General features: G+C 36.4%; 1 protein-coding gene and 1 long non-coding RNA gene across 7 annotated transcripts in view; both read right to left on the bottom strand.

Annotated features, from left to right (window-relative positions):
* LOC127881940 (syndetin-like) overlaps positions 1–18,051 on the bottom strand; it is a 64,779-nt gene that overhangs the window by 14,458 nt on the left and 32,270 nt on the right. For 4 of the 6 annotated variants that reach the window (XM_052430232.1, XM_052430209.1, XM_052430201.1 and 1 more), the window contains 7 exons: positions 16,838–17,032; positions 9,371–9,471; positions 6,596–6,687; positions 4,914–5,005; positions 4,635–4,661; positions 1,262–1,387; positions 879–899 (listed from right to left, as the gene is read on the bottom strand). In XM_052430232.1, coding sequence (XP_052286192.1) covers positions 879–899; positions 1,262–1,387; positions 4,635–4,661; positions 4,914–5,005; positions 6,596–6,687; positions 9,371–9,471; positions 16,838–17,032 — 654 coding nt within the window. The remainder of the gene's footprint in view (positions 1–878; positions 900–1,261; positions 1,388–4,634; positions 4,662–4,913; positions 5,006–6,595; positions 6,688–9,370; positions 9,472–16,837; positions 17,033–18,051) is intronic. The other 2 variants (XM_052430216.1, XM_052430242.1) reach the window with 1 other exon arrangement.
* Positions 2,617–2,979, bottom strand: LOC127882203 (uncharacterized). The gene is made up of 2 exons (XR_008050445.1): positions 2,863–2,979; positions 2,617–2,717 (listed from the first exon to the last, which is right to left on the bottom strand). It is a non-coding gene; the product is annotated as an uncharacterized LOC127882203 (long non-coding RNA).

Genomic DNA, 18,051 nt, shown 5'->3' with positions numbered 1-18,051 from the left:
ACCATGCTCAATGTTAAAAAGCACTAAGTGACCCCGTGACCTAGTTTTTGACTCGGCATGCCCATGTTCGAATTTGGCCTTAAGATCATCTAGATGAAACTTCTAACCAAGTTAGGTGAAGATTGGATGAAAAACTACTTGAATTAGAGAGCGCACACCATGCTGAATGTTAAAAAATGCACAAAGTGACCCCATGACCTAGTTTTGGGCCCGGCATGGCCCATGTTCATACTTGGCCTAGAGATCATCTGGATAAAACTTCTGACCAAGTTAGGTGAAGATTGGATGAAAACTACTTGAATTAGAGAGCGGACAACATGCTGAATGTTTAAAACGCACTAAGTGACTCCATGACCTAGTTTTGACCCGGCAAGTCCCATGTTCAAATATGGCCTACACATCATCTAGATACAACTTCTGACCATGTTTGGTGAAGATCGGATGAAAACTACCTGAATTAGAGAGCAGACAAGGACCGACAGACAGACAGACAGACCGACAGACAGACAGACAGACAAGTTCACTCCTATATACCCGCCTAAACTTCGTTTGTGGGGGTATAAAAACAAAATGTATACAGTTAGGAACATGTACACAGTGTTTAACATTCGAAGAATTCTTCAACTGCAATATGTATCGTTTCATACAAGCATAGATGCACATAGACAGATGTGCTTCATATTGAAAAAAACTTAGATGAATTAAAATAACGGAATCCAAGGACAAATACTTATGCTTGAAAATTATTGCAAGTTGGCCAGTAAGCAGTAAATAGAAGCTTTTAAATATAGAAGGGAAATAATGGTTTAAAGATTCGTCTGCATATTGAAGCAATGGATTCAACAAGATAATATTACATGTAGGACATATAAGCTTACAAAAGCAATCCTTAGCAAAATCTGAAAATATAAAAGTTATCATTACAATTCTAAGATTGCACTTTCATTAGCTACATTGTGTATGTGCCAAAACTGTGTTTTGACTTACCACTTTTCTTATGACAGCATTACTAATTTCAATATGTGTAAACAGAAAGAAATTAACTTCACAGATTTCACATGACAAAATTAAGCAAACATTATTGAACTGTCAACTGTCGTTAATGTTTATATTCGGTATCAACTTCAATGCAAATGTACAAAGATCAATACAAACACGGCTTAAAACTATTCAAGGTTCAATTTTAAAACAGAAACAAACCTCTTGCCAACAAAGCTAATTGTTGTCTAGAAAAGCCTTGGCTTTTTTACACCTAACTTACCCTGTGCTCAACCTGGTCAACATTACTAGCAGGCGTTGTTGTGTCTGCATCAAAAATTAGATTTTCTTCAATCCTGTGAAGTGTCGTCTTCAAGCGAATGTTAATGTTCCGGTTATCCATGGTGCCCTATAAAGAGTTACATTAGCGTCTCATTTTTTGTTTAGATAAATAAAAGAAAATGGCTTAAAGAAAGATTTTACAAACTCTGATTTCCCCATCAACAGATGCTTGGCAATAGACAAACCCACTGTATATTCTACAGTAAACAAAAAGACAAAGGGTCATTATCTATCCAAAACTAGTCACAGTAAAAAGTCGTCATTTTAAAGATAATTTTGGGACTATCAAATTTCTGAAAAAGTGCCATAATTCTGCCAAATATTGTAAGATCCAAATTTCCTTTCTTAATGATCATCTACACAATTAAGGTTATTCACCTGTGAAAGTTTGGGCAAGATCCACACATTAGTTCAAAAGAGGTCAAATAGACATGCTGCGGAATAATAAAAAAATCTCAAACTGCTTATTTTAAAATCACTATAAAAATACACCATCTTTTGTATACAATATTTTAACCACCTAACACTTAATATCTACATGCAATAATAAGATAATAATGCAAGTGAATTTATATAAGATTGATACATGTGGACATGCCAAAGAGATAACTGCAGTGTCCGACAAATTTCTTATTTTTCAGGTAGCCCACTGGGCTACCAATAAAAATATTTGGTAGCCCATACAATTTTCCGACAAAATGATAAGAGGCAGGTTTTCATCTTTATTTTATTTCTTCATTTACATATACATAATATGTATACATACATATACATAATACAGCAAGTAGTCTGATGTACACAGTCAATATCGTTAATTAATGTTACAGTACAGGCACCGTGTACTCTAATGTAAATGTACCAAAGAAAATCATATACTACATGTAGATATTACATGTATGTGCACATGTATGTGTAATTAAATTCGGACAGCACGTTAAGTTGGAAACATAAACAAGGGCTGTTTGTAAAACATGCATGCCCCCAATATGGGCTCTCCTTTGTAGTGACAGCCATTGTGTGAATATGTTTTTTGTCAATGTGACCTTGACCTTTGACGTAGTGACCTGAAAATCAATAGGGGTCATCTGCCAGTCATGATCAATGTACCTATGAAGTTTCATAATCCTAGGCATAAGCGTTCTTGAGTTATCATCCGGAAACCATTTTACTATTTCGGGTCACTGTGACCTTGACCTTTGACCTAGTGACCTGAAAATCAATAGGGGTCATCTGCCAGCCATTATCAATCTACCTACGAAGTTTCATGATCCTAGGCATAAGCGTTCTTGAGTTATCATCCGGAAACCATTTTACTATTTCGGGTCACTGTGACCTTGACCTTTGACCTAGTGACCTGAAAATCAATAGGGGTCATCTGCGAGTCATGATCAATCTACCTATCAAGTTTCATGATCCTAGGCCTAAGCGTTCTTGAGTTATCATCCGGAAACCATTTTACTATTTCGGGTCACTGTGACCTTGACCTTTGACCTAGTGACCTGAAAATCAATAGGGGTCATCTGCGAGTCATGATCAATCTACCTATCAAGTTTCATGATCCTAGGCCTAAGCATTCTTGAGTTATCATCCGGAAACTATTTTACTATTTCGGGTCACTGTGACCTTGACCTTTGACCTAGTGACCTGAAAATCAATAGGGGTCATCTGCGAGTCATGATCAATCTACCTATCAAGTTTCATGATCCTAGGCCTAAGCGTTCTTGAGTTATCATCCGGAAACCATTTTACTATTTCGGGTCACTGTGACCTTAACCTTTGACCTAGTGACCTCAAAATCAATAGGGGTCATCTGCTAGTCATGATCAATGTACCTATGAAGTTTCATGATCCTAGGCCCAAGCAGTCTTGAGTTATCATCCGGAAACCACCTGGTGGACGGACCGACAGACATGTGCAAAATAATATACCCCCTCTTCTTCGAAGGGGGGCATAATAAAGCGTTTAGATGATCAATACGATTGACTCGTATGGTGTTAATCAATGCAATTGCATTTTTTAACAACAAATACCGAGTTTCAAGAAATCAAGAGTATTAAATCATTTATTTACTTGTGTCCGACTTTAAGTACTATCCGAATTTACGTATTGCATCCGTATGTTACGACACTTACGTGCAGTCAGTATACAATACAATAATTGTTTCAATAATGAAAGAACTGATACAGAGTAATGGTAACGATACAGCATGTTTACATTATATTTTATTAAGAGGAAATGTAAATGCCAAATAATTCGCGAGATACCCCGGTACTTAAGTTGAAATTCACAACGAAACTTTTATGGAAATTAAATGATCTCAATGTTGTACCCGCTACAAAAATTTTATTTACAAATAAATACACCCATGCCAATTTTTGCACGCTTTTTATCTGGACAAAGAAATTCATTTCTTATATGTAGAATTTTGTAACCTAAATTAGCTGTAGACAACGCGTGCAAACCGTGGCAGGTGATTTACTGCATGTTGCAATTTAACGGTCCTGATTGGGAGCTTATTTTATCATATCTTTAAATAGAACCATATGCCGAAATTCATTTGACACTTTAGAAAATTTCAAATGTTAGTGTTTATGACTCTTATTGTCTATATTACCCACCCATAATTTGGTTTAAAAAATATAAATTGGGCATATATGGGATTATTGATTAACAGTCGATTAATCCAATTATTAATTGACAATGCAAACTAATTAGAAGGTGTTAACTGCTTTCACACCGTTGTTATTAATATTCATTTTCGGTTTCGTTACCGTTTTGAAGAATCCGCTATTGTTTTGATTTATTTAATGTTCGGCGTCCTTCGATATTTAACTACATCAAAAACGTTGTCGCTATTACTTATTGTTGCTGTTAACAAAGAATTCCAAACTGCGAAATGATGTTGCATCATGTGAGCCAACTATCCAACCGGCTCTCATTATATTATTAGCAGACGACAAATGTTGATTCTGATTGGATGATTAAAATACACTGTTACTGTTTAGGACATTACCGCAAGTGATCCATAACTGATTAGATAATTGATTGCACTTTGTTATCGGATTATAAGCAATACACAATGTAGAAACACATGGTGAGCGTGTTTATTCTACGTATGTCTGTCAATAAAACGGGCTACCGCTCTTATAGATTTAAAGTAGCCAGGCGGGCGTCAGCTGGAAAATTTCAGTAGCCAGATGAAAAATTTCAGTAGCCCCCGGGCTCCGGGCAATGGATTTGTCGGACACTGTTCACTGAATTATGTTTTACATTTATCATAATGTATAACTTCAAGAAATTTTTTGATAACTTACCAACTCTTGTCCAAAAAATAAGTAAACCTGAAAAAGTGACAAAGAAGAACACTGAGTGGAATATGGAACAAATCAATTTTGTCTATGGAATAACTTACGCATTACCTAACCTATGATTAAAATCTGCCAAACATTTATAGATGCATTAACACAAATACAATTAAGGAAAAACACACAGACAGAATGAACAAGGTCGTTGCCTTATGCCTCCAATTTTGTGCAGGCAAAATATGATTACAATTTATAAACTCACTGAAATTATCTCAAATTGGTACTTACAGCGTACAGATAGAAGTCAAACAGCTGCGCCACACAAGTCACCACATCAAAGGCTATTGGCTTGAGAAGGCGCATCATTTGAATGTAACGACCTGACATATTTTAACAAGTATTCCATTACATCGACATTACTAGTGTATAACAAATTATTAATTTCAACATAATTATACTTATTATTGTTGTTAACATTATTATATGTCTATTGCAAAAATGTGTTATGTGTCATCAAAGTCATGCAATAATAGTTCAACATGACTTCTGTTTAAACAAAAGAAAGCGTTCTTTTGAATAGTTTTCCTCAATCTGATAGTAAGACTGGCACAATTTTCAAACTGGTAACAATGTTAACAGTTTGTAGCCCTTTGTTCAGTTTTACAGGAACCTTTTTACTATTATGGCTAGATGCTTGCAAATTTATAAGATTGCAATTCTGTAGAAGTAAAAGATAATTTGCTAGAATTTGTAACCATAGTGATGACAAATACCCCCCAAATGTCTCATGACGCAAGATGCAACATGATGTCATGGAATGTGTTAGTTGAGAAAGGGGCATAACTTTTATAATTTTCAAAGTAAGATGATGAAAATTGAAAGCTTAAAAGTTGAATGTCAAAAAAAGTTGGAAAACATCTGCTGACAGTTTGTGTCTTATAAAGCATAGACAGCCAGCCAGACAGACAGACATGATAAATCCACTACATTCTATTTACTTTGTTAATGGGGGAGAGATAATAATAAGTTTATATTAATAATAACGAACGTATACTCTAACAAGGGACAAAATTGTCACAAAACCAGGTTTTCATTGTGAAAAAAAAATCTGATAAAGGGAGAAAACTCAAACTGAACTTTTGAAATGACCAAAAAAAATTAACCCCCTTTGTAATTTTTTTTTTTTTTTAAATCTATTTTTAGTCGTGGCGACCTTGACATTGGAGATATTGACGTGATTCTTTTGTGGGACACACCGTCCCATGATGGTGAACAAATGTGCCAAATGATTTTAAAATCTCACAATGAATGACATAGTTATGGCCAGGACAAGCTCATTTATGGCCATTTTTGACCTTTGAACTCAAAGTGTGACCTTGACCTTGGAGATATCGACGTAATTATTTCGCGCGACACACCGTCCAATGATGGTGAACAAATGTGCCAAATGATTTTAAAATCTGACGATGAACGACATAGTTATGGCTCGGACAAGCTCATTTATGGCCATTTTTGACCTTTGAACTCAAAGTGTGACCTTGACCTTGGAGATATCGACGTAATTATTTCGCGCGACACACCGTCCAATGATGGTGAACAAATGTGCCAAATGATTTTAAAATCTGACAATGAACGACATAGTTATGGCCCGGACAAGCTTATTCCGCCAGCCCGCCAGCCAGCCAGCCCGCCAGCCAGCCAGCCCGCCCGCATTCGCCAATCTAATAACCAGTTTTTTCCTTCGGAAAACCTGGTTAAAAAGTGTAGGAGAAAGCCTGCAGTCAAGATTATGTCTACAGACAAACAGATGGACAGATGGATGTCAATTGTGTTTCCAGTACAGCCTCCTTTACTTAATTATTGAAAAAAGTTTGTAAGTAAAATGCACTTAAAGTGAATAATACAAAATACATTACAGAAACACATTTACACTGATCACAAAAAAATACTCCAAAATAATTTCTGCATACCTAAGACACGGAAAATATTTAAAGATGTGTTTGTCACTATGGAAACGTGCTTCTGGAAACTTCGACTCCTTGAAAACTTCCGTTTTCCTGGCCTGCAAATATAAAAATACACCTTACATAGCCATTTTTCTGTATGTATATTGATTCAAGAAGGTCTTTCATCTACTTGGTTCTACAGACCTAGATTTCTGTAATTGAAAACTGGTGAACCATTGAGATTGTGGTCCTCTTGAAACCTAGTGGATCGTTTATTTCCCAGTGCAATATTTTTTCAAGCACTGTCATTAACAATTCAATTTGCTTCCCTCACAAAAGAACATAGTGATCTATTTTAATGTTTTAAACAAGAGCACCACCTTGCGGGTGTAGACCGCTCATCTATTTTCTTTTAAAGGTGAAGGGACTCTCAATTTCAATCACAAAGGAGGGAGGGGTGGAGTGAAGAGGGGTGTATAGTGTGGGTGTGTGGACATTTATTACATTATCTTCAAAAAATGCGAAAAAAAATGAACAAAAAAAAAAAAAATCGGGGGTGGGGGGGTGGGGTGGGGGGGAGAGGATTCTTGGGTGTAATGGTTGGACGGTATTTCAAAAATAAAATAATAAAAATAAATATTTGGTTTTTTAACCGTTTCAAAAAAAAAAAATTGGGGGTGGGGTGGGGGGGGTGTAAAGTGTGAGGGTGTGGTGGTCATTTGTGAGATGATCTTAAAAAAAAAAAAATTAGGGGGGGAGGATGGGGGGGGGGGGGAGGGGGGGGAGGGCAAGGGGGATGGTTTGGTTGTAAGAGTAGTTTTGTCAAAATATCAATCAAATCTAATCATAAATAAAGAAGTTATGGCAATTTTAGAAAAATTTAATAATTTGACCTTGAGAGTCAAGGTCATTCAAAGGTCAAGGTAAAATTCAACTTGCAAGGTACAGAAACCTCATGATAGCATGAAAGTATTTGAAGTTTGAAAGCAATAGCCTTGATACTTAAGAAGTAAAGTGGATCGAAACACAAAATTTAACCATATATTCAAAGTTACTAAGTCAAAAAAGGGCCATAATTCCGTAAAAATGACAACCAGAGTAATGCAACTTGTCCTTTTACTGTACCCTTATGATAGTTTGCGAGTTTTCCAAGTATGAAAGCAATATCTATGATACTTTAGGGGTAAAGTGGACCAAAACACAAAACTTAACCAAATTTTCAATTTTCTAAGTATAAAGGGCCCATAATTCTGTCCAAATGCCAGTCAGAGTTACATAACTTTGCCTGCACAGTCCCCTTATGATAGTTAATAAGTGTTGCAAGTATGAAAGCAATAGCTTTGATACTGTAGAAATAAAGTGGTCCTAAACACAAAACTTAACAAAATTTTCAATTTTCTAAGTATAAAAAGGGCACATAATTCTGTCAAAATGCCAGTCAGAGTTACATAACTTTGCCTGCACAGTCCCCTTATGATAGTTAGTAAGTGTTGCAAGTATGAAAGCAATAGCTTTGATACTTAAGGAATAAAATGGACCTAAATTAACCAAAATTTTCAATTTTCTAAGTATAAAAAGGGCACATAATTCTGTCAATGATACTTTCTGAGAAAAGTGGACCTAAACGCAAAACTTAACCGGACGCCGACGCCAACGCCAAGGTGATGACAATAGCTCATAATTTAAAAAAAATAAATAAATGAGCTAAAAATGCGCTGACGACTTAACAAGAGAAGATTGATTTTGTTTATTCTTTAGAAACAATGCTTTATTTTCTATGGACAGTGCTTGAAATATTGTTCATGTTGAAAAATTTATAAATTGATAAACCTGAATAAACTTATTTTTCAGATGGGTTTAAGCTCAATAAGTGATCGGTCCTCAATAACTAAAAACCTGTAAAACTATCAGATTAATTAAATGCTTATTGTTTCATTAAGTTTTCAAAATGTAATCCATTTAAAAAACTAAATAAATGGTCCAATTTTAGAACAAGAGCACCGCATAACAGGTGCCAATGCTCGGCTGCAGGTGCAGTTTTGAATAAATGAAAGCTTGTCAGAATTTTTTTTTTTTAGAGGTCACAGTGACCTTGACCTTTGACCTAGTGACCCAAAAATGGATGTGGCTTGTAGAACTTCAAAGTTGTAGGTGGAAGCATATTGATTTTAGAGCAAAATGTCAAGGTTTTAGCACGACCCAGATGGCTGACGGCGGATGGTGGACAGCACGACGAGCTGGCTATGACAATACCTTGGGTTTTCTCAGAAAACAGCCGAGCTAAAAAATAAACAGCATTATGAGTCATCTGGACTTCTAGTGACCTTGCAGTAAGCCATGAAACAGAAGCTGACCTTAGCCTTTGGCTCTGCTATATGTTTGAGGGCTGACTGGGGAGGGGGGGGGGGGCACTTAAAGGCCAGAAGAGCCTCATTGGTGTTCAGTCTTTCTAAGCAGATGGAAGAAATATAATGAATAAGTTGTAAAATCAATAACCAATAATCAATATATTTTTTAAACACATTTTACTTTACCCTGTAAACGTAAGCTATTCACACAAATACTCAACTAAATAATAACTACAGTGAGTAAAATACATCTTATGAACATAATTATTGCTAAATATTCCATCAAACAATAGATTAATGGCCTCTTATAAGCTCAAAGAACAAATTGCCAGAGAAAATATAAGCTGTTTGCTCATTTACATTTATATGCTAGAATGTTTTAAACCGTTCCTGCAAGAATAAATGCCTTGCATCAAGAACCTGTTTCCCAACCATCAAGTTACCAGCCTACCTGGAGTGTGTTTCCCCCGTGAGTTCATCTATGAAGTCCTGCTTGAGCTCCTCTGGCACATCCGAATCACTGTCACTGTACTCTCCACCACTGCCATCATCCTAAAGCATGGGAGATGTCAATGTGAGACAAGACAAAATGTTTAAAATCAATCTGAGACAAGACCAGATGACTAGATCAATGTGAGACAAGACCAGATGACTAGATCAATGTGAGACAAGACCAGATGACTAGATCAATGTGAGACAAGTCACAAGACCAGATGACTAGATCAATGTGAGACAAGACTAGATGGCTAGATCAATATGAGACAAGACCAGATGACTGAAATCAATATGAGGCAAGACCAGATGACTGAAATCAATGTGAGACAAGACCACATGACTGAAATCAATGTGAGACAAGACAAGATGGCTGAAATCAATGTGAGACTAGACCAGATGGCTGAGATCAATGTGAGACAAGACAAGATGGCTGAAATCAATGTGAGACAAGACAAGATGCCTAAAATCAATGTCAGAAAAGACAAGATGGCTAAAATCAATGTGAGACAAGACCAGATGGCTGAGATCAATATGAGACAAGACAAGATAGCTGAAATCAATGTGAGACAAGACAAGATGGCTGAAATCAATGTGAGACAAGACAAGATGGCTGAAATCAATGTGAGACAAGACCAGATGACTGAAATCAATGTGAGACAAAACAAGATGGCTGAAATCAATGTGAGACAAGACCAGATGGCTTAAATCAATGTGAGACAAGACCAGATGACTAGATCAATGTGAGACAAGACAATATGGCTGAAATCAATGTGAGACAAGACAAGATGGCTGAAATCAATGTGAGACAAGACCAGATGGTTAAAATCAATGTGAGACTAGACCAGATGACTAGATCAAAGTGAGACAAGACCAGATGACTACCCTTCCCAAGTAAGTGTGTAAAAGTCGAGTTTAACACGGGTTTTATCCGTGTTAAACCAAGCGGTATTGGCAGTTGGTTTTTAGTGGGTTTTGGTATGTTGGTTTTTGTGAGTTTTGGTAAGTTCGTTTTTTCTGTGTTTAAAGTGGGTATTTTTACCAACTTGGTTAAAACTGAGTTAAACACAGAAAAAACTCACTTGTTACACATATGTGGGTTTTGGTAAGTTGGTTTTTTGTGAGTTTTGGTATGTTGGTTTTTTGTGAGTTTCGGTATGTTGGTTTATTGTGAGTTTTGGTAAGTTGGTTTTTTCTGTGTTTAAAGTGGGTATTTTTACCAACTTGGTTAAAACTGAGTTAAACACAGAAAAAACTCACTTGTTACACATATGTGGGTTTTGGTAAGTTGGTTTTTTGTGAGTTTTGGTATGTTGGTTTTTTGTGAGTTTTGGTAAGTTGGTTTTTTCTGTGTTTAAAGTGGGTATTTTTACCAACTTGGTTAAAACTGAGTTAAACACAGAAAAATCTCACTTGTTACACATATGTGGGTTTTGGTAAGTTGGTTTTTTGTGAGTTTTGGTAAGTTGGTTTTTTGTGAGTTTCGGTATGTTGGTTTTTTGTGTGTTACAAAGACTCACAAAAACCAACATACCAAAACTCACAAAAAACCAACATACCAAAACCCACAAAAAACCAACATACCAAAACTCACAAAAAACTAAGATCAATATGAGACAAGACCAGATGACTGAAATCAATGTGAGACAAGACAAGATGGCTAAAATCAATGTGAGAGAAGACAAGATGGCTGAAATCAATGTGAGACATGATAAGATGGCTGAAATCAATGTGAGACAAGACAAGATGGCTGAAATCAATGTGAGACAAGCCCAGATGACTAAATCAATGTGAGACAAGACAAGATGGCTGAAATCAATGTGAGACAAGACAAGATGGCTTAAATCTACGTGAGACAAGACTAGATGGCTAGATCAATGTGAGACAAGACAAGATGGCATAAAATGTTTTATTTATTGTTTTAGAAGAGAATTTCGCCTTATAAGTCTATATAAACCATTATTTAAGACAAGAGGGCCGTAAGCCATATGGACATAACTGTTCAGAGCAGCTTTTGTGATGTTTTCTGTTTTCAAAGAGTACCACGAACCATTTTCAAACACTGATGAGATATCTTTATAACAAAATTAGTCTTTTGATCGAATTTAATGATGATAAGACAAATAAGACATGTGTCCCATCTCCTGACAGTAGTCATAACTTGTAAGTTATTTCAAATAGCATGAATTACAAAGTTACACTCCGGCAAAAATGTTTTAAGACCAACCTTGCACTTTCAACTCCAAGTTTGTCCTTGACCTTTAAGGCAGGGAGACAAGTCGTACATGTGACATGTTGTCTTATGATGGATTGCATTTGTATTAAGTTATTTTAAAAACCATCAATAGATGGCAATGTTATGGCAGTAAAACACATTTTTAACCTGTTTTATGAACAAACTTTGACCTTTAACCTACAAGACAAGAGACTGTTGTTACATGTGGCATGTTCTCTTCTGATGGTATGTATTTGTGTAAAGTTATCTAAAATTCATCAATATATGGCAAAGTTTCCACTGTGACAGGAATTTTCAAACTCTTTTATGGTCAGATTTGACCTATAGCCTCAGAGTGTGACCTTCAACTTTGAGATATGTAAATGGGTGTTACACATGAAACATCTTCTATAAAAGTGGCTATTTATGCCATTTAAGGGGGGCATAAAAATGTGACTAAGAGAGTGTTCATAAGTTTTCACTATAACCATAAACTGAAAACTGCCCCAACCCCTGGTTATCATATTTTTAACAGACTATAGACATTTGCAAACTGCCAAGATATTTTTATAATAAATGTTCTAAGCAAGTTTCATGAAGAAGATTGAACAATCTTTGATACCCCCTCAACACATGCTTAGACACAGACAAACCCCCCATATAAATTCTACATTTGATGAAAAGATCAAGTGCCATAGTTAAGAAAAAATGTGATTAAGATTTGAAAATTTCAGCCAAATCAACCAAATAAATATAGTTACACGAGTTGAAAACTCACAATTTGGGAATTATGTATTTCATAGTAGAGAAACAGACAACAGATTATATTTCAGCCAAAATAAAATTCTTAAAATAATCTACACATTATGGTCCTTCAACGGAGAAATGTTAAGGGAAATCAACCCAGTAATTAAACAAGAGGGCCTGAAAGGCCCAAAGTCGCTCACCTGAGATAACAAGATATTTTTGGGACAAATCTTCTGACCAAGTTTCATGAAGATCAGAAAATAAATGTGGCCTCTAGAGTGTTAACAAGGTTTTACTATAGCCATATAAGGAAAAATGCCCCGCCCCCTGGCAGCCATGTTTTTCAACCAACCCCCATCATTTTTGAACTCGTCCAAGATATAATCGGGATGAATCTTCTGCCTAAGTTTCATTATGATCGGAAAATAAATGTGGCCTCTAGAGTGTTGACAAGGTTTTACTATAGCCATATAAGGAAAATTGCCCCGCCCCCTGGCAGCCATGTTTTTCAACCAACCGGCATCATTTTCGAACTCGTCCAAGATATTATTGGGATGAATCTTCTGACCAAGTTTCATGAAGATTGGACAATAAATGTGGCCTCTAGAGTGTTAACAAGACTTTAATACAGCCATATATAGCCATATAAGGAAAAATGCCCCGCCCCTTGGCAGCCATGTTTTTCAAGCAAAGGTTACCATTTTTGAACTCATCCAAGATATCATTGGGACATTTCTTCTGAGTAAGTTTCATGAAGATCGGCAAATAAATGTGGCCTGTAGAGTGTTAACAAGGTTTTACTATAGCTATATAAGGAAAAATGCCTGCCTCCTGGCGGCCATGTTTTTCAACCAACCGGAATCATTTTCGAACTCGTTCAAGATATTATTGGGATGAATCTTCTGACCAAGTTTCATGAAGATCAGACAATAAATGTGGCCTCTAGAGTGTTAACAAGATTTTACTATAGCCATATATAGCCAGCCATATAAGGAAAAATGCCCCGCTCCTTGGCAGCCATGTTTTTCAAGCAAACGTAACCATTTTCGAAATCATTCAAGATATTATTGAGACCAATCTTCTAACCAAATTTCATGAAGATTGGACAATAAATGTGGCCTTCAGAGAGTTAACAAGGCACATGTTGACGCCGCACAACACACAACGGACAAAAGGCGATCACAAAAGCTAACAAGAGATGTGTTTGTCAGAAACACAATGCCCCCTAATGTGCCGCTTTTTGTTGTTGACCTTTGACCTTAAAGGATGACCTTGACCTTTCACCACTCAAAATGTGCAGCTCCACAAGATGCACATGCACGCCAAATATGAAGTTGCTTTGTTCAATATTAATTCAAAGCGCTGAAGGCACTGAATTTGTTCGCTATTGCATAATTTTAGAAGCAACTCAGTTTTCAAACTTATGTTATAGCTTTTTATATCGCACGTTTGAAATGAACACAACCCATTCAAATTTTAAAGAGTGTGTCTTAAAGCACAGGTGGAGATGTGTGTGACTGTTTATCCTCATAGTAATGATATATAAATAACTTAGACAAAATAACAACAATATGTCTTTTTTTCACAATTGGTCGCTGCACTGGCAACCATCTTCAGAATTGTGGTTGCCTTGCTAAAGAATAACAAGCCTATAATCATGTACATGTTGTGATATGTGTATCTAATACTTTATCTATTTTCTTTTAATTATTGAGAAACAATTTTGCCCACATGACAGACTTTTAATGCAGCATTATGCCCCGTTTTCCCTAAAAGCAGCCAATATGTACAGATTTCAATGATAAACTTACCAATGTTATCGCACAAGCTGTTATAAACACTAGAGTGGCCAATATGTCCCACAAGCTTCTATTGTTTACATAATTACAGGCTGTTGTCTGCTGCAGTGTACCAGTTAAGTATAAACAGAAACGCATTTGTCGTCTGCTAATTTGACTAGAGTTATCCACACAGGCAGTCATGGGTTACGGGTCCTACTGTAGCTAAGGCATACCGATTTGCAAAATTGCATCTGCATTATTTGTGAGCTTTGCTCACAAATAAAAAGTTATGAAAATTTATGTTTTTATATTTTGACCTTTGACCTTGAAGGTTGACCTTGACCTTTCACCACTCAAAATGTGCAGCTCATGAGATACACATGCAAAAGTTATGATAAAACTTTAACGAACGTAAAACTTTTAGGAAAGAACAAGAGATGTGTTTGTCAGAGACACTATGCCCCCTTCTGCGCAGCTTTGATTTATTATAAACAAGAGATGTGTTCGTCAGAAACACAATGCCCCCTATTGCGCCGCTTTGAAATAATTAAAAAATATCTTTTGTTTGACCTTTGACCTTGAAGGATGACCTTGACCTTGAACTTCCACCACTCAAAATGTGCAGCTTCATGAGAAAGCCGCTTTGAATTTAAAAAATTTTTTTTTTACCTTTGACCTTGATCGTGAACTTCCACCACTCACAATGTGCAGCTTCATGAGAATGCCGCTTTGAATTATTTTTTTTACCTTTGACCTTGAAGGATGACCTTGACCTTGAACTTCCACCACTCAAAATGTGCAGCTTCATAAGATACACACGCATGCCAAATATCAAGTTGCTATCTTAAATATTGAAAAAGTTATGGCCAATGTTAAAGTTTTCCGACCAACCAGTGATTTTTTTTGCTTTTATTTGTTACAGCCTGTGCCATTTAAATTGGGAAAATTAGCGCGATAAACCGTCAAATTGGGAAAAATAGTGCGATAAACCATGAAATTGGGAGAAATTAAGAATTAAAAATATGAGTATAAGTAACAGAATTAATATTGTTTTTAAGTGCATGTTTGGGGGTTTTCTAGCCATTTTGAGAAAAGGAGTCTGGTGAAATTGGGAATTTTTTTTTAATCAATAAAAGTGGCAAATTTGGGAATTATTTATCGACAAAAAGGACTAAAATAAAGGTATATTGTTTGTAAGATGTTTAAAAAAAAATAAAGTTGAAATCTAGAGTTAAGAAATCATAAGACACTTCTTTCTTAAAAAAAAAAAATAATTTTTATTTTTTTTTTGTGGAAAATTTTGATTTTTTTTGGGAAAAATCGTAGAATTTCGCGATTGGGAAGCAGCCGAAATTCGGCGATCATTTTGGGCCAAAAAATCACTGCGACAGACGCCATATATTTGACATTTGACCTGGAAGGATGACCTTGACCTTTCACCACTTAAAATGTTCAGCTCCATGAGATACACATGCGTGCCAAATATCAAGTTGCTATCTTCAATAGTGAAAAAAATATGACCAATGTTAAAGTTTTTGGACGGACAGACAGACGCCAAATATTAGAAATTTGACCTTGAAGGATGACCTTGACCTTCACCTTTCACCACTCAAAATGTGCAGCTTCATGAGATGCACATGCATGCCAAATATGAAGTTGCTATCTTCAAGATTGAAAAAGTTATGGCCATTAAAGTTTTCGGACGGACAGACAGACTGACATACACACATACTGACATACTGACACACTGATGGACAGTTCAACTGCTATATGCCACCCTACTGGGGCCATAATTATCATTTGGCAGGTTCAGATTATTTGTACAAGGGAAGTAATATTTTTTAAAGGGATATAATAAAAATATTACTTCCCTTGTAAAAATGATCTGTACCTGCCAAATGATAAATAGAAATTATCTCCCTTTAAAGCTTATTACTTCCCTTGGATTTGTTTTTTTTACCTTTGACCTTACAGGATGACCTTGACCTTTCACCACTCAAAGTGTGCAGCTCCATGAGATACACATGCATGCCAAATATCAAGTTGCTATCTTCAATATTGAAAAAGTTATGGCCAATGTTAAAGTTTTCGGACGGGACGGACAGACTGATGGATGGACAGTTCAACTGCTATATGCCACCCTACCAGGGGCATAAAATTACAATGATATTTGACCGTTGACCTTGAAGAATGACCTGGACCTTGACTTTTCACCACTCAAAATGAGCAGCTCCATGAGATACACATGCATGTTAAATATCAAGTTGGTATGTTAAATATTTCAAAATTATCAAACTTTAACCAAGGTTAAGGTTTTGGACAGAATAACAGACAGACAGACAGACAGACAGGACAAAAACAATTTACCCCGATCTATCGATCCGGGGGCATAAAAAGAGGAGTTGACCACAAAATTTTGGGACTAAATATTCCATAGTGAAAAAACAGACAAAATGCCAAGTCATTCCTAAATCCTTCCATACTTTTAGTACCCTAAAACCATTAAATTAAAGCATATTTATTTTATGTAAGCTAAAGTGAACCACACTCTGTTTACTGGGTACAACCATTACTTAGTTTCTTTGCAGGTGAGGGATTTTCACATTGAAAACACAAACATATTAATAAAAATATTGGCTATCATTTCTTTACAACTATCAGCATAATAAAGTAAATACTGCACCCCTGCTCCTGCAAAAACATCTTCCTTCTCTTCCTGCTCAGTCTGAAAGTCGAATGGAGTAGTGTCCCCTGAGAACTCTTCAAAATATTGTCTTTTAAGAGACTGAGCTTCTGATTGGTCAGAGGTGGGCTGCCTTGCATTCCTATTAGTCAGGAAATTTTGTGGTGTGACAGACTGTCTCATGAATTTAAACTCCTGTGGAATATAAAGAAAACAGTTTTGTTTCTTGCAGGCATTAGATACTTTGTTCATGATCGGTGCTGACCAAAGTAAATACAAACAAGGGCTGTTTGTAAAACATGCATGCCCCCAATATGGGCTCTCAGTTGTAGTGACAGCCATTGTGTGAATATATTTTTTGTCAAAGTGACCTTGACCTTTGACCTAGTAACCTGAAAATCGATAGGAGTCATCTTCGAGTCATGATCAATGTACCTATGAAGTTTCATGATCCTAGCCATAAGCGTTCTTGAGTAATCATCGGGAAACCATTTTACTATTTCGGGTCACCGTGACCTTGACCTTTGACCTAGTGACCTGAAAATCAATAGGGGTCATCTTCGAGTCATGATCAATGTACCTATGAAGTGTCATGATCCTAGCCATAAGCGTTCTTGAGTAATCATCCGGAAACCATTTTACTATTTCGGGTCACCGTGACTTTGACCCTTGACCTAGTGACCTGAAAATCAATAGGGGTTATCAGCCAGTCATGATCAATGTACCTATGAAGTTTCATGATCATAGGCATAAGCGTTCTTCAGTTATCATCCGAAAACCATTTTACTATTTCGGGTCACCGTGACCTTTGACCTAGTGACCTGAAAATCAATAGGGGTCATCTGCGAGTCATGATCAATGTACCTATGAAGTTTCATGATCCTAGCCATAAGCAGTTCTTGAGTTATCATCCGGAAACCATTTTACTATTTCGGGTCACCGTGACCTTGACCTTTGACCTAGTGACCTGAAAACCAATAAGGGTCATCTGCAAGTCATGATCAATCTACCTATCAAGTTTCATGATCCTAGGCATAAGCGTTCTTGAGTTATCATCCGGAAACCATTTTACTATTTCGGGTCACCGTGACTTTGACCCTTGACCTAGTGACCTGAAAATCAATAGGGGTTATCAGCCAGTCATGATCAATGTACCTATGAAGTTTCATGATCATAGGCATAAGCGTTCTTCAGTTATCATCCGGAAACCATTT

This window comes from Dreissena polymorpha, chromosome 1, assembly GCF_020536995.1.
Source record: "Dreissena polymorpha isolate Duluth1 chromosome 1, UMN_Dpol_1.0, whole genome shotgun sequence".
In the NCBI taxonomy this organism is placed as follows: Eukaryota; Metazoa; Mollusca; class Bivalvia; order Myida; family Dreissenidae; genus Dreissena; species Dreissena polymorpha.
Note: the sequence above shows the minus strand (reverse complement) of the source record. Positions and strands in the feature narration are given on the sequence as shown.